The sequence below is a fragment of the Acipenser ruthenus genome, chromosome 2 (genome assembly GCF_902713425.1).
Source record: "Acipenser ruthenus chromosome 2, fAciRut3.2 maternal haplotype, whole genome shotgun sequence".
Lineage (NCBI taxonomy): Eukaryota > Metazoa > Chordata > Actinopteri > Acipenseriformes > Acipenseridae > Acipenser > Acipenser ruthenus.
The window spans coordinates 54,176,686-54,199,910 of record NC_081190.1 but is presented as its reverse complement, the minus strand read 5'-3'; the positions used below and the strand labels follow the sequence as shown (position 1 = coordinate 54,199,910).

The 23,225-nt window shown below is 39.5% G+C and overlaps 1 protein-coding gene across 5 annotated transcripts in view; it reads left to right on the top strand.

The window, feature by feature from the left end:
- The window catches only part of LOC117409037 (ephrin type-A receptor 5), a 237,040-nt gene that overhangs the window by 156,365 nt on the left and 57,450 nt on the right, over positions 1 to 23,225 (top strand). For all 5 annotated transcript variants that reach the window (XR_009308251.1, XM_058997144.1, XM_058997136.1 and 2 more), the window contains exons 12-15: positions 7,396 to 7,457; positions 8,747 to 8,956; positions 9,608 to 9,757; positions 20,044 to 20,237. Coding sequence is in view for 4 of the 5 variants with exons in the window: in XM_058997144.1 (XP_058853127.1) it covers positions 7,396 to 7,457; positions 8,747 to 8,956; positions 9,608 to 9,757; positions 20,044 to 20,237 (616 nt within the window). In the remaining variant the exon portion in view is untranslated. The remainder of the gene's footprint in view (positions 1 to 7,395; positions 7,458 to 8,746; positions 8,957 to 9,607; positions 9,758 to 20,043; positions 20,238 to 23,225) is intronic.

Here is a 23,225-nt window from a genome sequence, read left to right as displayed (position 1 = left end):
TGATTTTGCTTTTCAGGTTTTTAAAATAAGCTCTTACAACTTTTTTTGCATTGAAAGGTTTCATTTTAGTTGTTTATATGTACATAAGGCTAAGCACATGCTGTACTACAGCTATGGCCAAAAGTTTTGCATCACCCTAGAATTATCTAATTTTGCTTTATAAGGTTGAATGAAACCTACTGAATAATGTTACGTTAACATATTACATAACAGGCGTTACTCAATTAGAAGTGGGAACGAGTAGATTTAAGCTATGTTAGCATGATTGTTACATAGATTTTGTAACTTCAGAGCACGCCATGGGGATGAGCCATACCTCCTCATAAAGACACTCAGCCATCGTTGCACTTCATAAGGAAGGTTTTAGCAGTCCTCAGATAGCCAGCAGAGGTTATGCCAGCCAAAGCACAGTATCCAGGATCATCCAGAATATAAGACGACTGGAAGCTGTAAAGCTGCCCCCAGGTCTGGAACCTCAAAGGTCAGCACTGGTCGCCAGGGTCGCCACCTGTGCCGTTCAAGTTCAAGAGATAGGACGGCCAGCAGTGTCCACTTACTGCGGCAATGGAAAGAAGATGGAGTGAAGGCGTCTGCGTACACTGTGAGGAGGCGTTAGGGTGGCCACCTGTCTGGGTTTGACCCGGGCACTCCGGGAATTGGCATCTGTGTTTGGGTGTCAGGAAACAAGCCCGGACGCTCTAATGTAAACGAGTAACGTAACAATTAAGTTTTGCGATTAAGTGTCAAGAGTAAAAACTAAACATTTGTAATTAATCGTAAAGTATTGCTTTTGTTATTTATCATCTCTAGATGCTTTACATTATGGTCTGCTGCATGCAGCTATATCTATTATTGTTGTTACTATTAATGTCAAGTTTGTAAAAAAAAAAAAAAAAGGCCTATGAAAAGTGAAGTCTACAACTGAGTGAATGGCAACCAATGGATGGCAACCAGTCAAAATTCTTAAATTTCACAATAACTTCTTGGAAGCCGTAAAGTTGCTTGCAACTTCTAGTTATTATTATTATTATTATTTTTTTTTTCTCTCTTTATTTTTCAATCGCTGTAAATTTCAGTTGTTGGTGTGTGCATTTGTATGTATTTTCGAGTATAGGGGCACATGCATGTATACAAACCAGGAAACCAATATTCTTTTTCCTTTTGATGACTAATAGAGTTGGAATTGTTTGTATTTGGGTTACATTGTTTTTTTGTGGGACAGGTGTTTTCTGTCACTGTCTCTGTAGCATGTTAGAGAACAAGTTCTTACCATCATGGGTTTGCTTCTACCTCAGTTGGGGAGATAGTGTGTGTGTGGGGGGTGGGGGGGGGTCACTTTTTGTCTTCATTTTCTTCTTTCTCCTATTCACTTTTAAAGTCTTATGTGGTTGCTATGTTGACATTATGGTGGCAGTGGGGGCAAGGTACATATCCCATTCACATATTCTAACTTCACTACTAATTATCTTTACTCATTACATGTTACTACCTATATGATGCCGACTAATGGTGGAAAAAGCTCAGCTTGGGTGCTTGTTAAACTTAGTTAGTTGGAATGTAAAAGACCTTAAATCACCCTGTTAAGTGAAATAAGGGGATATGTACTACACCTTAAAGTGGGAATCACATTTTTGCAAGAGAACCACCTTAGAACATCAGACCATTTCAGATTACGTAAGGGATGAGTGGGGCAGATGTTTCACTCCAATTCCCATGGCAGGACTACGGGAGCAGGAATTCTGATACATAAATCTGTACCTTTTAGTGCTTCACAAATAATTTCTGACCCTAATGGTCGCTATATAATAGTTGTGGGCAAAGTTTGTGAGACTCCATTAATATTGGCCAATGTTTATGCTCCAAATTGAGATAATAGCCATTTTATGGCTAACTTTCTTACATCCCTTCCCGATCTGAGCACACATCAATTGATATTAGTAGGTGATTTCAATTGTGTTCTAAATCCCATATTGGATCGTTCTGCCCGAGTATCGGTTTCTCTCTCTAAATCAGCTTTAGTGATTCGTGATTTTTTAGATACCTATAAGGTCTCTGACCCCTGGAGATTCTTATATCCAACTTCTAGACAGTACTCATTATTTTCCCCTGGCTACCACACCTACTCACAAATTGATTATTTTTTTATGGACAACAAATTGTTACCCTCTGTTAAATCTTGTAGCGACCAGAGCATAGTTATATCTGACCATGCACCACTTGTTCTGGAGCTTATGTTCTCAAATCAGACTGCACCTCACCATCCCTGGAGGTTTAATTCACTTTTACTTTCAGACAAGAGTTTTGTTCAATTTATCTCCTCCCAAATACCCCCCAGGGATTTCAAGTACAACACTCTGGGAAGCCTTAAAAGCTTATTTAAGAGGCCAAATAATTTCATGTTCATCACAATCTAAAAAATGCTGCTTAAGCAGACTTTTAGAACTTACCAATTTGATTCTAAAAATCGATGGGCAATATGCCAGCTCCCCCACCCCTAACCTTTATAAAGAACGACTAGCCCTTCAGACAGAGTTTGACCTGTTATATAATTTTACTCAAATCACACCATACCTTACATAAACATGGTGACAAGACCAGTAGGGTTTTGTCACTCCAACTTCGCCAGTCGGCAGTGTCTAATTATATTACAGAGATTCACACTCAGTCAGGTCAAGCAACGGTCAACCAACAGGAAAGTAACAATGAATTTAAAAATTATTACTCAGACCTTTATACCTCTGAATCGTCTGGTAATTTGGCATTATTGGATTTGTATTTTGATAAACTGGTTCCTCCCTTGCTCGATCCCTAAATTAAAGATGATTTGGGTGAATCCTTTACACTTTTAGCAATAACGACACGATCAAATCCATGCAGAGTGGGAAATCTCCAGGCCCAGATGGATATCCTATAGAATTTTTCAGGAAATTTGCACCACTGCTATCCCCTTTAATGCTGTCTATGTTTTCTGAATCCCTAGCAACTCAATCACTTCCTAAGACTCTTCGTCAGGCTTCTATAGCCTTACTTCTAAAAAAGAACAAAGATCCCTTTGAATGTGGTTCATACCGTCCCATCTCTCTTCTCAATGCAGATGTGAAAGTGTTGGCAAAGGCACTTGCTCATCGTCTAGAATCTGCTCTCCTCTCAATTATTTTGCTAGATCAGACATGGTTTATTAAGGGCAGGCAGTTACACTCAACTGGCTTATTTGTTTCCGGAGGTCCTTGTTTCAATAGGATGCAGAGAAGGCATTTGATGGTGTCGAATGGGATTATTTGTTTGCTGCTCTCCACAAATTTAACTTTGGACCCAATTTCATGTCCTGGATCAAGCTATTGTATTCATGTCCTGAAGCCTCAGTCCGTACCAATAACATAATTTCAAAATATTTCTCACTTCATCGTGGTACCAGACAGGGCTGTCCCCTCCCCCTTCTTTTTGCAATTGCTATTGAACCACTGTCTATCTCTTTACGGGATTGTAAGGATGTGCAGGGGGTGATGCGGAGTGGGAGGAGAACAAGGTGAACCGCTGTCTATCTCTTTACGGGATTGTAAGGATGTACAGGGGTGATACGGAGCAGGGAGGAGAACAAGGTGAACCGCTGTCGATCTCTTTACGGGATTGTAAGGATGTACAGGGGGTGATGCGGAGTGGGAGGAGAACAAGGTGAACCGCTGTCTATCTCTTTACGGGATTGTAAGGATGTGCAGGGGTGATACGGAGCGGGGAGGAGAACAAGGTGAACCGCTGTCTATCTCTTTACGGGATTGTAAGGATGTGCAGGGGGTGATGCGGAGTGGGAGGAGAACAAGGTGAACCGCTGTCTATCTCTTTACGGGATTGTAAGGATGTGCAGGGGTGATACGGAGCGGGGAGGAGAACAAGGTGAACCGCTGTCTATCTCTTTACGGGATTGTAAGGATGTACAGGGGGTGATGCGGAGTGGGAGGAGAACAAGGTGAACCGCTGTCTATCTCTTTACGGGATTGTAAGGATGTACAGGGGTGATGTGGAGCAGGGAGGAGAACAAGGTGAACCGCTGTCTATCTCTTTACGGGATTGTAAGGATCTACAGGGGGTGATGCGGAGCGTGGAGGAGAAAAAGGTCTTTATGCCGATGATCTTTTATTATACATTTCAAACACTGAATCTTCTCTCCCACATGCACTCTCTATTATGAACAATTTATACAGACTTTCTGGATACAAACTTAACCTAACTAAAAGTGAAATGTTTCCCATTAATTCAGCAGCACGTCACAGTCGTTTGGACAAATATCCCTTTAAGATTTTTCATCATAAATTCACATACTTAGGGATCTCAGTCACACGTTCTTTAAAAAGCCTCTAAGTCCAATTTTACTTCATTATTGGAATGCACGAAACAAGATTTCACTCGCGGGTCTACTCTCCCCTTATCATTAGCAGGCCGAGTAAATACGGTTAAAATGAATACTCTTCCAAAATTTCTGTACCTCTTTCAGTGCATCCCTCTCTTTATAACTAAATCATTTTTTAATACTCCTGACAGCATGATCTCCTCATTTATTTGGAATGGGAAACTGCCTTGTCTTAGAAAGGCACTTCTTTATTATTTATTATTTATTTCTTAGCAGACACCCTTATCCAGGGCGAAGATCCAGACCACTGGGGGGACTTGCACTTCCTAACTTTCAACTATATTGTTAGGCAGCTAATATTCATAATATGACATTTTGGCTAAACTCACATTTCCAGCAGCCTGCCCCTGCGTGGCTGACAATTGAAACTGGTTCCTGCATTTCCTCCTCTCTAGCCTCTCTTATGTGCTCTGACCCACTCTTGTTTCAGTGCAAATCCTATTCTGCAACACTCATTGAGAATTTGGGCACAGTGTAGACGTCACTTCAGCCTGCAATCTACATCTTTGCTTGCCCCTTTACATTTAAATCATCTGTTCCCCCCTCTTTACAATATTTGGCCTTTAAAACTTTGCATATTTGTGGTATTAAAACCCTTAGAGACCTATATATTAATAACACTTTTGCCCCATTTGACCAGCTGTCTAATACATTTGGCTTACCACGCACTAATTTTTTTCATTATTTGCTGGTCAGGGATTTTGCACACACTACAGTTACAGTCTTCCCCTCTGCACCTCCTGAATCCATGATTGAATCCCTACTAAATAATCATAGAGGTGTAATATCCAAACTTTATAATACTTTGCTTAACCAAAAAAGCCCCTCCCTGGACCCACTCAGACTTTGTTGGAGGGAGGATCTTGGAGTCGACCTCTCAGGTAACGAGTGCAAATCTGCTCTTTTGAATGTACATACTTCCTTTATTTAAGCCAGGCATGGCCAAATCCAATTCAAAATCTTGCATCACATTCATCTTTCCAAACTCAAATTATCTAAAATATATTCGGCGGTGGACCCAGCCTGTCACAGGTGTAAACAAACCCAGCATCTCTTACCCATATGTACAGGATCTGTCCTAGGCTGGCTCCCTTCTGTACTTCTGTTTTTGAGTCCCTGTCTCAAACATTGCAGATTCCTTTTGATCCACATCCGCTCACTGCTCTGTTGTCTGGAGCTCAATCTGACACTGCGGCCTTTGCCTCTTTGCTAGCCAGACGGCTAATTCTACTCAATTGGAAGCAATCTGCCCCACCCTGTCATCTCCACTGGCTCAGAGACTTAATGAAAAATCTTAGACTAGAAAAAATAAAGTAAAAATTATGTGGGTGTACTGATGTGTTCTACAAAAACTGGCAACCCTTTTTGAGCTATGTTGACAGCCTGAAGCCCCCAGAGCGCCCATGATCATTTTGTGCTTTGTACCATGTTAGTATAACCACAGTACCCTTTTCTTATGGCACTCTTTCATTTTTTTCTCTTTTGGGCGTGAGAGGATTAACCCTTTGCGGTCCATTTATTCAGCGTGTCTCAGGCACGTCAGATCCAATTTATTTTCACACGTGCAGTTTATTTTAGACGCGCTGTTTAAAAATATTTTTTTCACAGTAAAACAAGTTTAAAAGGCACTGCATATCAACAGAACACTCAGTAGTGCATCTCCAGCCCCGCCCCACCCTTTGTTCACTGTATTTTTCACATACCTCTTGATAATAATGCATACCGATGAATCATCTCCTGATTACTCGTTTTATCACCAAACTCCTCAATAATGCGATCCAAGTCATTATTTTATTACTATAACATCTCAAAAAGCTCTGCAAATGACCGTGATATTCTTTGAGCCCTGGATGCAGAAGCAGCTGTCTTGTTTGTTTATGTCCGTGTTATCTCTGTGGTGCCAGGGCTATGTGTATTGCTCAGATCCGCCCCGCTGAATGGTTTTCTCATCTATTTCTGGAGAAAAAATGACTAGAGACTGTGCTTTACATCTTTTTGATGATGTCGGGCATCATCAAAAAGAACGAATGCGCTGCAAATACTAAGTACTGTTATTATGGATTGCGGTACACTTTTGCAATATAATTTTGTAGTTTCTTTGATTACATGATGTTAAATAAAATATCTAAATTATGTTCATATAATTCATTTTTTAAACGATGTCGCAATCTTAAAATTCTAGGGTAATGCAACACGTTTGGCCACAGGTGTACATAACAAGGTTACTACAATACTTGGCTACATGAGACTATCAGGACAATCAGTATATAAGAAGGTGGTGCAGTGATGGAATGCACTTTGTTATGACACAGGGCAGCTTTAAAAACCCAAAACCTAACATTTCTAGTTACTATACTTTTGCTTCCACCTTTATCTCTATGAACAATTCATGTCATTTGTCAGCTCCGTTTGAAATAAAATTAAGGGGACCACAATTAGGCTCAGGCAAGCTATGAAGGTAAAAACAAAGATTGTTTTGTAATTAACAGCTTTTTCTGAGTTTAATTATGAAACAGAATCAGCTCAATTTGTTTAAAGGGAAGTCACCTGATTAAAAATAAAACCTGAAAACTTGTGTGTGTGTGTGTGTGTTCGCATTTACTTTTTCAAAAATACTTATATTATTTCTTTTTAGCAATATGGACCTCTGTTAATATGGGGCATAACACATTATTTTAAAATAAAATACAGTGCATTGTGAGATACTATCGTATTAATTTCCATTGTTCATTGCGCTGCTAGGAACTGTAACTGAACTATTTTAATAGTGTGTGTATGCATTAAGCCCGACTAAACATGAAACGGTACTTTAGCGTGGACCCTTTGAACTGGATTAATTAGAATGGTTTCGAGTACGGTTCTTCAGATCGGTTATGTAGAGTGGACAGGTCCTATGTCATTGGGAGGGACAGAATTATTGAACATCAGATCTAAATCAACAAAAACACCAGTACATGGTTTCATATGTGTTTCTTTTTTTTTCTCTCTAGGTAAACCTGTAATGATAGTAACTGAATACATGGAAAATGGCTCTCTTGATACATTTTTAAAGGTAGGATCCACACAGTCGTATCCTATGATTGCAAATGAATGTTTACGGGGACTAAGAATTTCAGCATGCAATAATAATGAGATTGAATTATAAAGGTGGTCAAGGTGGCTTATATTGCGTGGTACCTGAACCACAACAATGCAGTGAATACCATTGTTCTGTTTTGTTTAAGGGTAACAGAACTGTAACACACCTAGAGAATTCTCTTAAAGCTAAATAAATCTCAATTTTAAAAAATCTGCATCTAGTCTGAGCATTGTAAATTATAAGCATACTATTGTTATCACGCTAGCCAGCACAGTATTTCATCTTTTAAGTCTAGATTGAACGGAGGCTTGTGTATGTTTTTATTGGTGGTTTATGATTATAACCACAAACTCATTTGTGATCTTTTTTTATGACGGAGCACTATATACATATTGTATTGTATAAATATAAAACTATTTTGAAAAAAAGTGCATAAGAACATTTTATTTATTTCAGAAATAAATAATAGTATAAAACTCGAAAAAAAGTACTGGGAACAATAGCCGCTCAGTATGTAAAGTAGATCTGTAGGCCTTTTAACCCAATTGAATCTTATAGGAACCTGAAAGATTTCAGAACCTTTAAAATCTTCTAGGATTTAAAGGTTGTCCTAAATATATATTTTTTGTTTCTGAATCTAAATAGCACAACATGCCTATGCACACAGAGCAGGGGCATTAGTAAATGGAAAATATAGATTGTGCCCCTTAGCATGCTATGAACTTCTGTATTGGAGTTAATCTTGCAAAGGCAGGCCAACCATCAGTGTATCTAGTAAACTACCCCTTTAATTCAAGTCTGCACATCCTTTCATAGAAAATCTTAGGGAGGAAAGATACCTATCAGTTAGACAGCTCCAGAGGCCATTGCATTTCACAAGTTCCCGACAAGCTGATGTATTTGTCCTCCAAGCTGCATGGCATCAAGATTAGAAACTCATGCTGCTACCAGAATCAGAAAACTGTTTGCTGACCCACACATTTAATATGTGGAAGCATGGTCAAACTGACCTGCTACTTATTGCCACCAAATACTTTAGTATCCATCTAGATATATTGAAAAACAATATTGTAGTTTCCAGAGCCATGCATCATAATTTATTTATTTACTTGTGCTATTATTTCTTTTAAAATAAATCTAGTCAGTAAAAGTGAAATCTGAAAGTTCTACTCATACCTAAAGATATGAAGTTTCAATGTATTAACACTAAAATACACTTTTCAAGTGGTGACCCTTTGTCTTTGTTGATGTTCTACTTGCAGAAGAATGATGGTCAGTTCACAGTGATTCAGCTGGTGGGAATGTTGAGAGGGATAGCATCGGGTATGAGGTACCTTTCTGACATGGGCTACGTGCATCGGGACCTCGCAGCACGCAACATTCTGGCTAACAGTAACCTTGTCTGTAAAGTCTCAGACTTTGGCCTCTCCCGAGTGTTAGAAGATGATCCGGAAGCAGCATACACTACTAGGGTATGTTAAAGCTGAGTTAGACAGGTGTAAGAAATGTGGCTTGTATATAATGTATGTGTATCACATATTTTGATGACTTTTTCAACTTCCTATTTTAACTCTTTTTGAACATATAATATATATTTATGCTTTTTTTTTTATTTAGTGTTGCGTTTGCAAGTATGAAACTGCCTTTTGAGTATGTTTTATATAGTTGGCGAAAAATGTATGTGCAGCCTCTTAGGAAGTGTTTAAAAATAAACATCAATATGGGACAGCAAGGGTTCAATATATTAATTAAAAAATAAGCAATTAGTCGTTATGTTATTTTTAGCAGTGTTGATGTCACATTTTCTTTCAAGGCATTTTACCACAATTTTACACATTTTACCACATTTTACATACAAAAATGGTGTAATCTTCTAGCCATTGCCTCCAAAACTAGTAAATTAAGATGTGGATCCTGTCAGCATTAGAGAGCTCAGCCAGATTTGGAAAAGGCAAACCTCCAGGACAGTCAGTTAGCAGTCAGTGTGTGCAACTGCTTGCAGCCTTCTTTCTGTTCTGATAAGCTGCCTTCTGTCAGTTGCATTTATTTAAAAATTCAACATCTCTTTCCCATGTCTTTGAGATTAAAAAAATAAAATAGCATTTCTCTTTTGGGTTTCAAAGGGAGGAAAGATTCCTATCAGGTGGACAGCTCCAGAGGCCATTGCATTTCGCAAGTTTACGTCAGCAAGTGATGTGTGGAGCTATGGGATTGTCATGTGGGAAGTGATGTCCTATGGGGAGAGGCCTTACTGGGAAATGAGCAATCAGGATGTAAGTACATTTAATTATATGTGAATATGTTTGTTAAACAGTAAGTAGCTTTAAAACACATTTTCATAATTTACTGTCCCCTTTAAAGATGTTTGCAATAATTCTGTGTGGTTCTTCCTGCAATCACTCAAATATATTTCAGTTTTTTATTTTTCTTAAAAATATTTCCCAACATAAAACCAATGTCACCTTACAATAATTGATTTTGAGTTTCAGTGTTTTAAAATAAAATATCAAACAGAACAAAATTTCAATGTACCATTTGTAATTCAGTAATATGAGAGAATTGGTCAGGTGTCTGAATACTTTTGCAAGGCACTGTATATATATATATATATATATATATATATATATATATATATATATATATATATATATATATATATATATATATGTACAGATTTTTTTTTTACTTAATTAAATTTTAATGTAAAGGTATTTTGCCTTGAATTCTGAAGTGTCTCTTCTGTTCTAGTTGTACATCATAGACAAAAGTAGCATAGGCTAGATCAGCCAAAGTGTCTGTATATTAGTAAATGGCAGCACCATCTAGTGCACAGCTATGTATTGCCAGCAATACAAAAGGAAACATCCAAAGTAGCTTAACATTAGATGGCACTTGCTCTTACTTCTATAAAGACCCGTTGGCTGATCTAATGTATGTTACATATGTCTATAACAGGCAACTAGAACTGATGAATAGTTTTTGATGACAATTTTGTTGGAAAGCAAAGGGACGACATCCGTTGAAACAGGATAAACCTAAATATACCATAGGTGCCAAACACACACAGGAGGTAGAGAACATGTAAATGCATTTCTCATTGTTATTTCAGACCAGTGCCTGCATCAGTCAGGCAAGAAAGTTAACATTATAAAGAATTAACATTTTGTCTTAGGAAGATCTGGTTTTAATTGAACACATTTGACAGTCGGTTGCCACGATAATCCTTTATTTAATGTCTGTAACAGGTTGTTATTAGTTTAGAATTATATTTTGTTAATTAACAGCTAGTGTTCAGCTCTATTTGTTTTAGTGTTAAAGTTTTTTTAATATCAAATTCAATCCAAATTCTGTGTTTGGAGGATAATTGAGGATATAATGGTGTGGCAGCACGGCTTTGTGGTGATGTCCTCAGACCAGGTTGAAAGCGCTGGTGCATGTTTTTATTCAAACAATAATAATTAAAAAGTGTAGACAAAAACACTGCTCACACTGATCCTGTAATCTCATTTTTATTTTATTTTATTTATTTCTTAGCAGACGCCCTTATCCAGGGCGACTCACAATTGTTACAAGTTATCACATTATTTGTTACATACAATTACCCATTTATACAGTTGGGTTTTTACTGGAGCAATCTAGATAAAGTCCCTTGCTCAAGGGTACAGCAGCAGTGTCCCCTACCAGGGATTGAACTCACGACCCTCCGGTCAAGAGTCCAGAGCCCTAACCACTACTCCACACTGCTGCCCTTTTTTCTTTTTACTTTGGTTTTAACTCGCTCTCTATTACTTTCGTTCCTCCACTCAAACACCCACCCTGTTCAGCCAAAGCTGCAGGTTTTTAGACATGTGACCATCTCCGGATTAGCAATAAATTAATCAATCCAGAGATGGTCACATTCTACATATGTTTAGAGGGATGGGGCTTTATCCCCATCCACGCTGCCAAACAATAACACACATTCACATTCTAAATAAACACAACACAATACATTTTAAATCACAATACACCCCACAATAATGCATTTAACAGCAGGGTTTTGCCCTGCACCACTAATTACGTGCAGGGCTCTCATCTGCCCTGCTACATATCCCCCACCTTGTGTGCAGCACACATGGCCCCAACGGCCACCTCCCTCCTCCCTTAAAACACATCCACCCTCCCTCAAGTCCCCTATTGTCCTTCTCACATCCTTGAGGGAGGGTTGGTCCACAATCGGGCGTCTTCAAGGCGGGACCGAGACCCAGCGACAGGGGACCCGGGCGCAGTGGATGGGGCATCAGGAGCGCAGGCAACGGCTACCAAGGGGAGCAGAGCAGGAGACCAGGCCGCCAACTGTGCCTGGTGGTGCCGCGACCTGGGAGTCAGGCCCAGTGACCATAGGTCCTGACACAAAGGTGTCTAGGAGCCCAGGTCAAGGGATTCAAACCCCAAGCATCTTGGGCTCTGGTCACAGAATTTATTGTTTCTCTCAAGCACCCAGCTAGCGAGGTTTTAGATGATCCAGGATCCTCCTTACAATTTTTCCTCCATGTCAGGTTTCCATCAGACAATAATCATAAACAAAGTCTCTTAACCCATTAAGGACCAAGCATTTTTCAGTGGGATGCTCCCCCAGGACCAGGTGTTTTTTGGCTGGATTTGATTCTCTTCCTATAAATATTCATGAAAAATCTATTTTTTACAGTAGCATCTTGGAATTGGTTATATATTATATAAAGTAGTCCACTTAGTGTTTTCAAAGAGATACATGTATAAAACATGTTATTCTATGACCTGAGGGACCTTACAATACTTCCTGAAAGTTTTGTTGGAAAATATTGATGTTTGGGCAAATTACAAGACATTGTTTCACCTGCGTGATTTAGTGATCTTTTATACACATTTTTACCTATTTACCTGACTGCTTTCTATCTTTGAATTTCATAAAAAAGAAAAACTATTTTTATTAGTACAGGCTTGAAAATTGTATTTTTTGGTTCAGGACGATCTAGAGCAGGCATGGCCAACCATGGGGTTGGACAGCAACAATCCTGCAGGTTTTCTTGAAATCATCAATGGCCAGAGACATGGAAAAAATGTTAGTGTTGACCAACTAAGAAACTACTGGGTTCAATTGAGTAATTGAGAACTCGGAAGGAATGAAAAACTGAAGACCCTGCGGCTCTCCAGGACGAGTGTTGGCCACCCTGCTCCAGAGAATATTATACAATACAGGAACTTTAAAAATATAACTATAAAATGAACTGTAAAATTTTCCACTCCAATAAGTAAAAAAAAATCATTTTTTTCAAAAACATACGTTTTTGTTATTATTATTTAGTAGATTTTGGAGTTTCAAACACATAAAAGTACAAAAAAATGTACCTGTTAACTGAAGGACCCTACAACACTCCCTGAAAGTTTTGCTGATTTTTTAAAAAATATAGACAAAATACAAGACATTAATTTACCTAAGCAATAATGGACATTACTCTCAATTATTTTCTCAAAATAAATATTTAGAAAAAAAATAATAGTTCTTCATTCCACTATTATCTGTAATAAGGAAAAAATAAATGCTGATACACATTTAGTTTGTGAAACATTATGTATTATAACACGAGACAGAATAAATAGTAAGTCAAATACACTGGATTTACAGTGTTTTTCTGTTTCTTTCTTATCTCTAAACAAGTTCCTGTGATGGTTTGTTTCTGTGTGCTGCTGTAAGTTTTCTCCATCCTTTAAATTGAAATGCCCGTCTTAGTGACGTCACATGAAAAAAGTAATATCGGAGTCTCTCCAATGATATGTATTTCCAACCTGTGCGACAAAGTATGGTGGCCCAGTAAGTCAATAAAATGAAGTGCTTTATTTATCGTGTTTACCTAATCGCGGGCCCAGAAAGACACTTCAGTATGATCGTGTTTACACGATTACGGTCTTTAAAGGGTTAAAGACTCTCTAGCTGCCTGCACCTTAGATCTGACACGCTCCTCCACCTCAGTTTGGAAAAGGCTGGAGGTTTGTTATGAACCCCCTCCTCTGGACCGCCCTAGGGGGAGCTAATGATAACCCTGGACTAAAGTAAATTGAACTGGAGATAGTATAGGTGTCTGACAACTAATAGATGAAGTAGGATGAGATTTGGGGAGTGCTAGTGTAGTGAACGACCTTCTGTAATTCGGCAGCCTAAGACTTATCCAGCAATGTCTTGATTAAAATTAAAAGACAAGAGACAAGACTTTACATATTTCTTTACATCTGATCTACAACTTGCCTAAAAATGGCTTCTCGATTAAGCTGGCTATAGATCTTCTCGATTAAGCTGGCTATTGCTCTAAAGTCTCAAATAACTGTTTTATATCAACCAGTTTGATCTCAGCTGGGTAAGACTGACGATAAAGGCAGACATTGTAGACAGGCCTGGTAATCTTTCCTGGAACAGTTGAAAGTATTTGTAATCCGAAGTGTAAGTAAAGTGTGCAATAGTTGATGAACCAGGGGTAGAAGTTGTGGTAGTTATATCTGGGCACGGAGGTGAGAGAAAAGCTGTGACGAAACGAACAAACATAGGGCTTCCAACTAGAAGAAACACAACAAACACTTAAAATTAGCAGAATAAAGAAAGTAGCAAAGAAATATAATTGTCTTTACTAAGAATAGGTATTCCCCCTTCAACAGGCTAAAAGGCTAACAAATAGCACCTGAAATAAATAAGGGAATGGAAATAAGGTCTGTTATAAAATGGCTGACTGACACTAACAAGAACCAGCATGTGTAGCTCTCTCTAGCCCCCCGCACATGGGTGACCTACTTTTTATATCCTACTGAACAGGAAGTTAGATAACCAGGAAGAGGGTGCAGTCAGCTAGAACTACAGGAGAAAGATGGTGGATGTCACACACTGACATAAATGACTTCATAAAGTCTGTACTGCCCCAGCAACTGTAAATAGAGGCAGGACATCCTCTATCATGTTATCTTGATTACATAACTTAAATAATGTGATTGTCAAACTTTATATTTTATATTGTTAGTTTTTTAATTTACCAATAACGATAAAATAAAAAGAGATAAACAGGTGTGGCAGGATGGCTTGCAGTGGTGAGGTGTGGTGACGTCACGGACCAGGAAGTACAGAAACCAAAACAATGGATGGGCGGGTGAAACTGAGCGCAACGGCGTTCAGCTGGATTTATTAAATAATTAAAGAAAAATAACAGATTTAAACCAACAACAAAACAAAAAAAAAAGGTGCGATGGCCAAACAAATAAACAGCAACAAGTATATTTTAAATATAGCAATTGTTTTCACTCGCTCTCCCGTGTTCTCCCGTACTCTCCTCTGTACACTCACTCCCCGCAGCACGGACAGCTGCAGGTTCTTATACTCTGGCCGAGGGGTTAACTAGCTGTTAATTATCTTATTACCCCTCGGCCACAGTCTGCACAAGTTTAGTAAGGATGCGTAACTGTCAGCTAGTTAAATAATCAGTAGCTGATCAGCCACACATCCTCACGGGTTTTTAAATTATAAATAACAAATACGCTGCGCTTTTACCTGCGCCGCAAACAATAATATAAATAATAATAAATAAATACATAGGGGCGGGACACTCCGCCACAACAGGTTAATAATAAAACAAAAAAAGGGAGTAGGCTTATACAAATAGTACTACACACCGATGTACTACAATTGTCCTTACAACAACATAAAAATATGTGTTGTGCTTACAATCAATTCTAAAGAACACAATTGTAAAATAAGAAATTGTCCAACGTTGTCTGCTTTTTACAATGTACCACCTCCCGCTGTAAATCCATCTAAATTTTGCGTGCAGCTTCATAGCCAGTTTCAAAGCCATGATTCTGCCTCAGCCCATCAGAAATATGCAGTTGTGAAGTCAGTGTGTTATAAAAGCTGCATGAAGTATGCGCATCAATCATGCAAGTGCTCTCTGTAGCACTGGCAACTAGTAATGAAGTTGTCAATAAGCGACGTGCAGTTGCTAATATCAGAATTCCATTAACATTAAAGTCTATGGGACGGGATTGGTTCCTGGGAAAATGTTGTTAGTAACTGAAAGTTGTCTTATCAGGGTTGCTAATAACCGGTATCTACTGTACTTAAAGAAAAAACTGACAAAAATTAAAAAATGTGACATTTCGAAATCTAACATGAAATACTGTATTACTATTATGGCTTCTAGTAGACTTTTGTGATATCATTTTGATTACATGCTGTTAAATAAAATATTAAAATTATGTTCATATATATATATATATATATATATATATATATATATATATATATATATATATATATATATATTAATTATGTCTCAATCCTAAAATTCTAGGTGATGCAAAATATGTGTCCATAGCTGTAGGCACAGCCAAATGGTAGGCTTCACGCCTAATCAGTGGTATTGCGCTTTGACAGAGCAGAACTGATTATTGCTTCTCAGATATGTTCTGTGTAGATGAGCTGCTTTGCATTCAAAGCAACCATCAGAAAAATGGGAAACAATACAAGGGCGCATATTTAAATTCTTTAATTTGTCCCTGAAGGAGGTGCAAATTCTAGTCATGTTTATATCAGATAGGATGACCTTTTTTTCAGTGTGTATGATGGCTTCATCTTAGTTTTAGATCATTCATTCTGCTGCATCATTAATGTGTCTCAGAACACTTGGAGAAGGAATTATTTGATGCTTTATTTAATTTTTTCATGAGTATTGCACAGATCTCCTTGGAGTGTGTGGCTCAGGCTGTTTTGCTGGAGTTGCTGACAGGGTTCATTCTTGTGTTGTGAAGAGTGTGCGTGTGTGTGTGTTTGTGTGTGTGTGTGTGTGTGTGAGATAGGATCATAATCCTGCTTTATCATTGAAGTCTGCCCTCAGCTATTTTGTGCAACACAAATATTTAAAGCTTTCTAGCCAAAGAAGACTTTCTTGCAAGGTTTGGAATTATAGACATTGTAATTTGGTGACTGAAGTTAAAAAAGAACGAGGCATAACCATAAATCATGGTTTTTAATAGCAGCTGTAATATGTTTTACCAATATGTCTAATATTTACAATGTGAGTGATAAAATACCTTTATGCATTATGTACAGTAGTAGTCACAATTGTTATACTTATTTTTTTCCACCATTTTTCTTGTCTATTTATCTTAATATATCTGTACATTTATCTGTAACTGTATCTTTCTAGCTGTCTCGTCCCATCTATCATTCTTTATCACAGTTAGAGAATCACTTGACACTACACTTTACAGTTCGTGTGCTTGGATTCTTTCAGCTGCTTGCTTTCATTCTTTCTGAGGCTGACAAACCTTTCCAATTTATTGTCTTCAGGAATTATCTTTAACAGTGTAAAATCCAATAAAGAAGAACCTCAAAGTCCATAGGTCAAGCATTATTTGGGGATGTGTATATGTGTGGATTCAAGTACAGTCAGCACAGATATCCGTTACCCAGATACACGTCAGTCGCGTTTTACCGCCCTTGTATTAAGAATAAAATCAATCCCCATTATATATACAGTACTGTGCAAAAGTTTTAGGCAGGTGTGAAAAAATGCTGTAAAGTAAGAATGCTTTCAAAAATAGATATGTTAATAGTTTATATTTATCAATTAACAAAATGCAAAGTGAGTGAACAGAAGAAAAATCTACATCAAATCAATATTTGGTGTGACCACCCTTTGCCTTCAAAACAGCATCAATTCTTCTAGGTACACTTGCACACAGTTTTTGAAGGAACTCAGCAGGTAGGTTGGCCCAAACATCTTGGAGAACTAACCACAGTTCTTCTGTGGATTTAGGCAGCCTCAGTTGCTTCTCTCTCTTCATGTAATCCCAGAGACTCGATGATGTTGAGATCAGGGCTCTGTGGGGGGCATACCATCACTTCCAGGACTCCTTGTTCTTCTTTACGCTGAAGATAGTTCTTAATGACTTTTGCTGTATGTTTGGGGTCGTTGTCATGCTGCAGAATAAATCTGGGGCCAATCAGATGCCTCCCTGATGGTATTGCATGATGGATAAGTATCTGCCTGTACTTCTTAGCATTGAGGAGACCATTAATTCTGACCAAATCCCCAACTCCATTTGCAGAAATGCAGCCCCAAACTTGCAAGGAACCTCCACCATGCTTCACTGTTGCCTGCAGACACTCATTCGTGTACCGCTCTCCAGCCCTTCGGCGAACAAACTGCCTTCTGCTACAGCCAAATATTTCAAATTTTGACTCATCAGTCCAGAGCACCTGCTGCCATTTTTCTGCACCCCAGTTCCTGTGTTTTCGTGCATAGTTGAGTCGCTTGGCTTTGTTTCCACGTCGGAGGTATGGCTTTTTGGCCGCAAGTCTTCCATGAAGGCCACTTCTGACCAGACTTCTCCGGACAGTAGATGGGTGTACCAGGGTCCCACTGTTTTCTGCCAATTCTGAGCTGATGGCACTGCTGGACATCTTCCGATTGCGAAGGGAAGTAAGCATGATGTGTCTTTCATCTGCTGCAGTAAGTTTCCTTGGCCGACCACTGCGTCTACGGTCCTCAACGTTGCCCGTTTCTTTGTGTTTCTTCAAAAGAGCTTGGACAGCACATCTGGAAACGCCTGTCTGCCTTGAAATTTCTGCCTGGGAGAGACCTTGCTGATGCAGTATAACTACCTTGTGTCTTGTTGCTGTGCTCAGTCTTGCCATGGTGTATGACTTTTGACAGTAAACTGTCTTCAGCAACCTCACCTTGTTAGCTGAGTTTGGCTGTTCCTCACCCAGTTTTATTCCTCCTACACAGCTGTTTCTGTTTCAGTTAATGATTGTGTTTCAACCTACATATTGAATTGATGATCATTAGCACCTGTTTGGTATAATTGTTTAATCATACACCTGACTATATGCCTACAAAATCCCTGACTTTGTGCAAGTGTACCTAGAAGAATTGATGCTGTTTTGAAGGCAAAGGGTGGTCACACCAAATATGGATTTGATTTGGATTTTTCTTCTGTTCACTCACTTTGCATTTAGTTAATTGATAAATATAATCTATTAACATGTCTATTTTTGAAAGCATTCTTACTTTACAGCATTTTTTCACACCTGCCTAAAACTTTTGCACAGTACTGTATGTAACAAATTAATGCACTTACCCGTCACACGCGATTTCCGACTCTTGTCACCAGTTTTGTGATACAAAGCCCATCTCTTCAATGTTACAATTTATTTGAATATCCGTCGTAGCTGGCGTTTTTTTTTTCCTCTGCTTGGCAAATCAGTCTGAAGCAGTTGCTATTAGTTAATAGATACAGACAATAAATCTACCCGCTACCAAACCATGCCCCAGTCTTGACATGAATATGCATGACAGTGGCAATTTCTTTATATTTTATCTTTATCTTTAATTATATCTTTGTTGTATTTTATCATGATACGTGTATTGGTCCTGATGGACCCCTTGATGCAGTATGATGCAGTGATGATTTAAGAATAGACTTTTTTGTTAAAAGACAAAAATCTTATGGGATTATGTATTCATGCCAACTACAAAACACAGTTTCTCTACATTCAAGAACCACTTTGTAAACTACAGTAATCCATCACGTATCCGCCCGTCACATGTCCACCCTAACCGTTTATCAGCCATGATCAACCTCTTCAGCAACGTTAGTTTATTATTGAACAGATAAGATTAGTTCAGATATTGTAGATTCTACCAAAGTTTTCATACACTGTGTTGTATATACTCCGTATGTGTCATGTGAGCTGTTCAGTGTGTTGACTTGATTTAAAGTCAAATGTAAGTAAATCCTGTTCACCTGCGGTGCGTATCAACTTCAACCTCCGTCTCGATCTCCTGCCTGTCACTCAGCAGTGAATGCACGCATCCACACAACAGACAGCTACTCTGTCACAAGCATTAATACCCTGTATCTTTCTAAATAAGGGATTTAGGGGAGCTCCCTTATAAAAGCTGAATCTCAAAACAATAATTGTGTGAATATAGTAATTGTTACAGTACTGTATAATGGTATTTAAAACAGGATTCATTCATCAGACTATTTCTATATTTCTCAGGTCCCAGCGCAGTCGGATATGCAACAGATTACTGTACAGTAAGCTATGTTGTGCTTTTGGTCTTGTATCACGATGCAAATGATATATCTTGTAAAGAAAGTATCAATATTCAATTATACACAATGAATTATCATACACCCAGTAGATATACTATGAAAAGTGACATGCTCAACTTCCTTGGTCTTCCTTGAATAGTGATATGATGAACTTCCATGCACCAAGAATGTAGCAGGTGGGGTCAGAACTTGCTTATGAGCCAAAGCGCCAAAGTCAGAACTAGAAATATTTTGCCCTGCATCCAAGTGCTGTAACCATTGAGGCACTTATTCCAGCTGCAATTAATCACAGTTAACAACGTGCCAGCAGTGATGCATTAGATTACTTCAACAACAGTTTGGAATCTATTTCTATTCTCATCGTGATGAGATCATCTCCAGGGTGCATTGCTAAATGTACAGTAACTCAGTATCTAAATGGCCCTCTCTGTTTCACCAGGTGATTAAAGCTGTAGAAGAAGGCTATCGTTTGCCAGGCCCTATGGACTGCCCTGCTGCTCTCTACCAGCTGATGATGGACTGCTGGCAGAAAGACAGAAACAGTAGGCCCAAGTTTGAAGAGATAGTCAGCATACTGGACAAACTCATCCGCAACCCTAGTAGCTTGAAAACATTAATAAATGCATCCAATAGGTAAAGTATAATTATATGTGTTTTGTTTTATAGGTATTTTTTTTTAATCACTTAACAATAAACACACGCTGCACAGAACTGCACGATTTCTTGAAAATGTCTCCAAAGAAAAAGACACCAGCTGCATCAAAGATTGGAAATATTTCTGCTAAAGATCGTTGTGTCCAGTACAAAAAGGGGATATTTCATGTGTCTGTTTCATAATTCAATGATGGTGAAAATAGAATGTAGTATTTACTGGTTCCCTATCAAGTAAGAAATGTAACCATTACCTAATGGGTAGTTATCTAAAGACCCAGATCCTGAAAAATATATCAAAGCTGCTCATCAGAGCCTGTGATGCAGTCATGCCCGCCCTTCGAGGGCATATATGGTCTGCACACACAGATCTCGTCATCATATTTCCTTTCACCTGACCTGACGGGAGAGCCACAGACAGATAAATAATACGTTACTTCTACCTTCATATTTTTGCTTTTGTGTAATATACACTACTAAATGCAATATTATTCAGTGTGGTATTAGTTTACTATTTACACGTAATTTATGCACTCAGCCTGTTGTCTTGTTAACGTCCCAAGCATCAAGCAACCTAAGTCGGCTGATTTGTGCTCTCTTACAGGCTGCTTAGCTTCGATTGAAGCTGAATATATATATATATATATATATATATATATATATATATATATATATATATATATATATATATATTTTTTTTTTTCTGTCAACAAATTTAATATAATTTAATCTGTAATTGTATTATTACTGTTTTGTGTGAGAACATTTTTTGTCTTGTGTGTGTTTTTTCTGTTTTTTTACAGTGTCTCGTTGCTGTCTTGGTGCCTGCGTGCAGCACCATTGCGAAGGCTGTTAAGGCTCTAACAGCGGGCTTTCCTCAATCTTGCATATCTTCGGACTATGTGGGCTGGCCAGAAGCAATATAGGTGGGCATCCCTATATACTGCTTCTGTGGCAACTGTAGGTCACAGGCCTGCCCTGTTCCCACCCGGTACACGTACCGAACAGTGAACAAGGTTACCACACCGATACACTAGCGCAGTTGCTGGGCTCAGCAGCTCTGCGTCGGATCAGAATGCTTGCAGTCCCTCCCACAGTGTTTTGTTGCCGCCTTGGTGCCTGCTTGCAGTACCATTGCGAAGGCGGTTAGGGCTCTAACAGCAGGCTTCCCTCAGTCTTCTGGTTGTTAGGTTGCCACAAGCTATATAGGTAGGCATCCCTATATCCTGCTTCTGCAGCAACTGTAGGTCACAGACCTACCCCGTTCCCGACCTGGTACCGAACAGAGAACAAGGGTACTGGACCGTACTGAGTGTACCGTACCGTATGAACCGTACCATACCGAGTCTACTGTGCCAAGTGTACCGTACCGTACCTGGGTTACCGTACCAACTGGTACCAAACCGTACTGATTGTACCGTACCAAGTGTACTGTACTGACTGGAGCCATACCGAAGTGTACCGTACCGAGTGGACTGTACCAGGCGTACCATACCGAGTGTACCATACCATACTGTACCAGTGCTTAGGCACCGTACGTGTACTGAACCGACCGGTTCATCTCGGTTCAAATTACTGTACCAAAGGTACTGTACCATACCGAACCGGTGCTAAGGCACCAAACCGGTACTAAACCGACACTCGGTGCAAGCTCGGTTCAATCACGGTTAATTACCGTTACGACTCGGTGCACAGTCACCTACTTGGTTCAGACAGTGGTACCATCCCTGGTCCAGTACCAGCAGACTTGGTTTGAATCTTGACTCACCCTGTTATAATTTTTTACAATACTGTATATACTGTGTCCGCCCTGTTATGTTACTGTACAGCAGTTTTGCTGCTTGTGCAGGCTGAGACAGCATTTTTTTGTTACAGTACTGTATACTGCACCAGCCCTGTTACAGTACTGTATACAGATACTGCAGCTTGAGCAGACAGTTGTTACAGTATTATGCACTGTGTTGCTGCTTTCATTATGGTGGGGTTTTACCCATGTGACTTATGCAAGGCCAGTCTCTTACTGGAAAACAAGCACGACTCCTCCTGCTTGGGACCAGAGCATGCTAAGGAGGCACTCACTGACCACAGCTTCTGCGAGTTCTGTGTGGGTTTCTATAAGCGCACGCTGGAGAAACGGGTGCCTCGCAGCTCTGCAGAGCACTCCACGGCCATTCCACTTGGACAGGGCCTCTGCCATCATCTGTAAAAGATGTGGCTGCATCCTCCCTTGATGGTTATGTGGCAAGGGAGAGCAGGAGAGTTACCTGGGAAAAGAGCCCTCGTAGGAAGCCATCTTCACCGTCTTCCTCATCATCCTCTGCCTCTCCTTCTCCTCCTTTTACACCTTCATCAAGTAAGAGGAAGAGAAAGAGTCACCGGTCCAAGCTGTTGGATAAACTCTGGGTAGCTATTTCCTATCAGGGGCAACAAAGGGCAATAACCACAGCCTGGCAGCAGGAGGACTGGCTGCTGTCCATCGCTGCCTCTGAGGAGGTGGGCGATCCGGAGTCACCCTCTGAGGAGGAAGACTCAGACTATGCAGTACCTGCAATTAATCTCTCCCTGTCTATCTTTGAGGATGAGTCTGCTCCCTCTCAGGTGCCCCCCCACCCCCTACAGTGCACGTAGATTTTCTTTTTGAAGTCCACTCGTCCTGAGGTCATCCAGCTACAGCTACTGCTGTTTCCCGGTCCATGGGGACTGTACATTATGCAGAGAAATGCAGGTTGGCTGAATTTCCTCCTGTAGATTCGGCTATTGATTCTCTGGTGCAGGCGACTGAACTACTTAATAAGGATGCTACCTGCCCTAATTAACCGTGTCGGGTATCAGAAGGCATTCTGAAGCGGGCGTAGCCTATATAGATATAAAGTGCTGCTGTTACACCAGGGGATACTATTGACCCTGTGGTCGATGAGATGCTGCAGCACTCTCATCTCGCACAGGAGTCCACAAAGGAGTCCCAAGCCG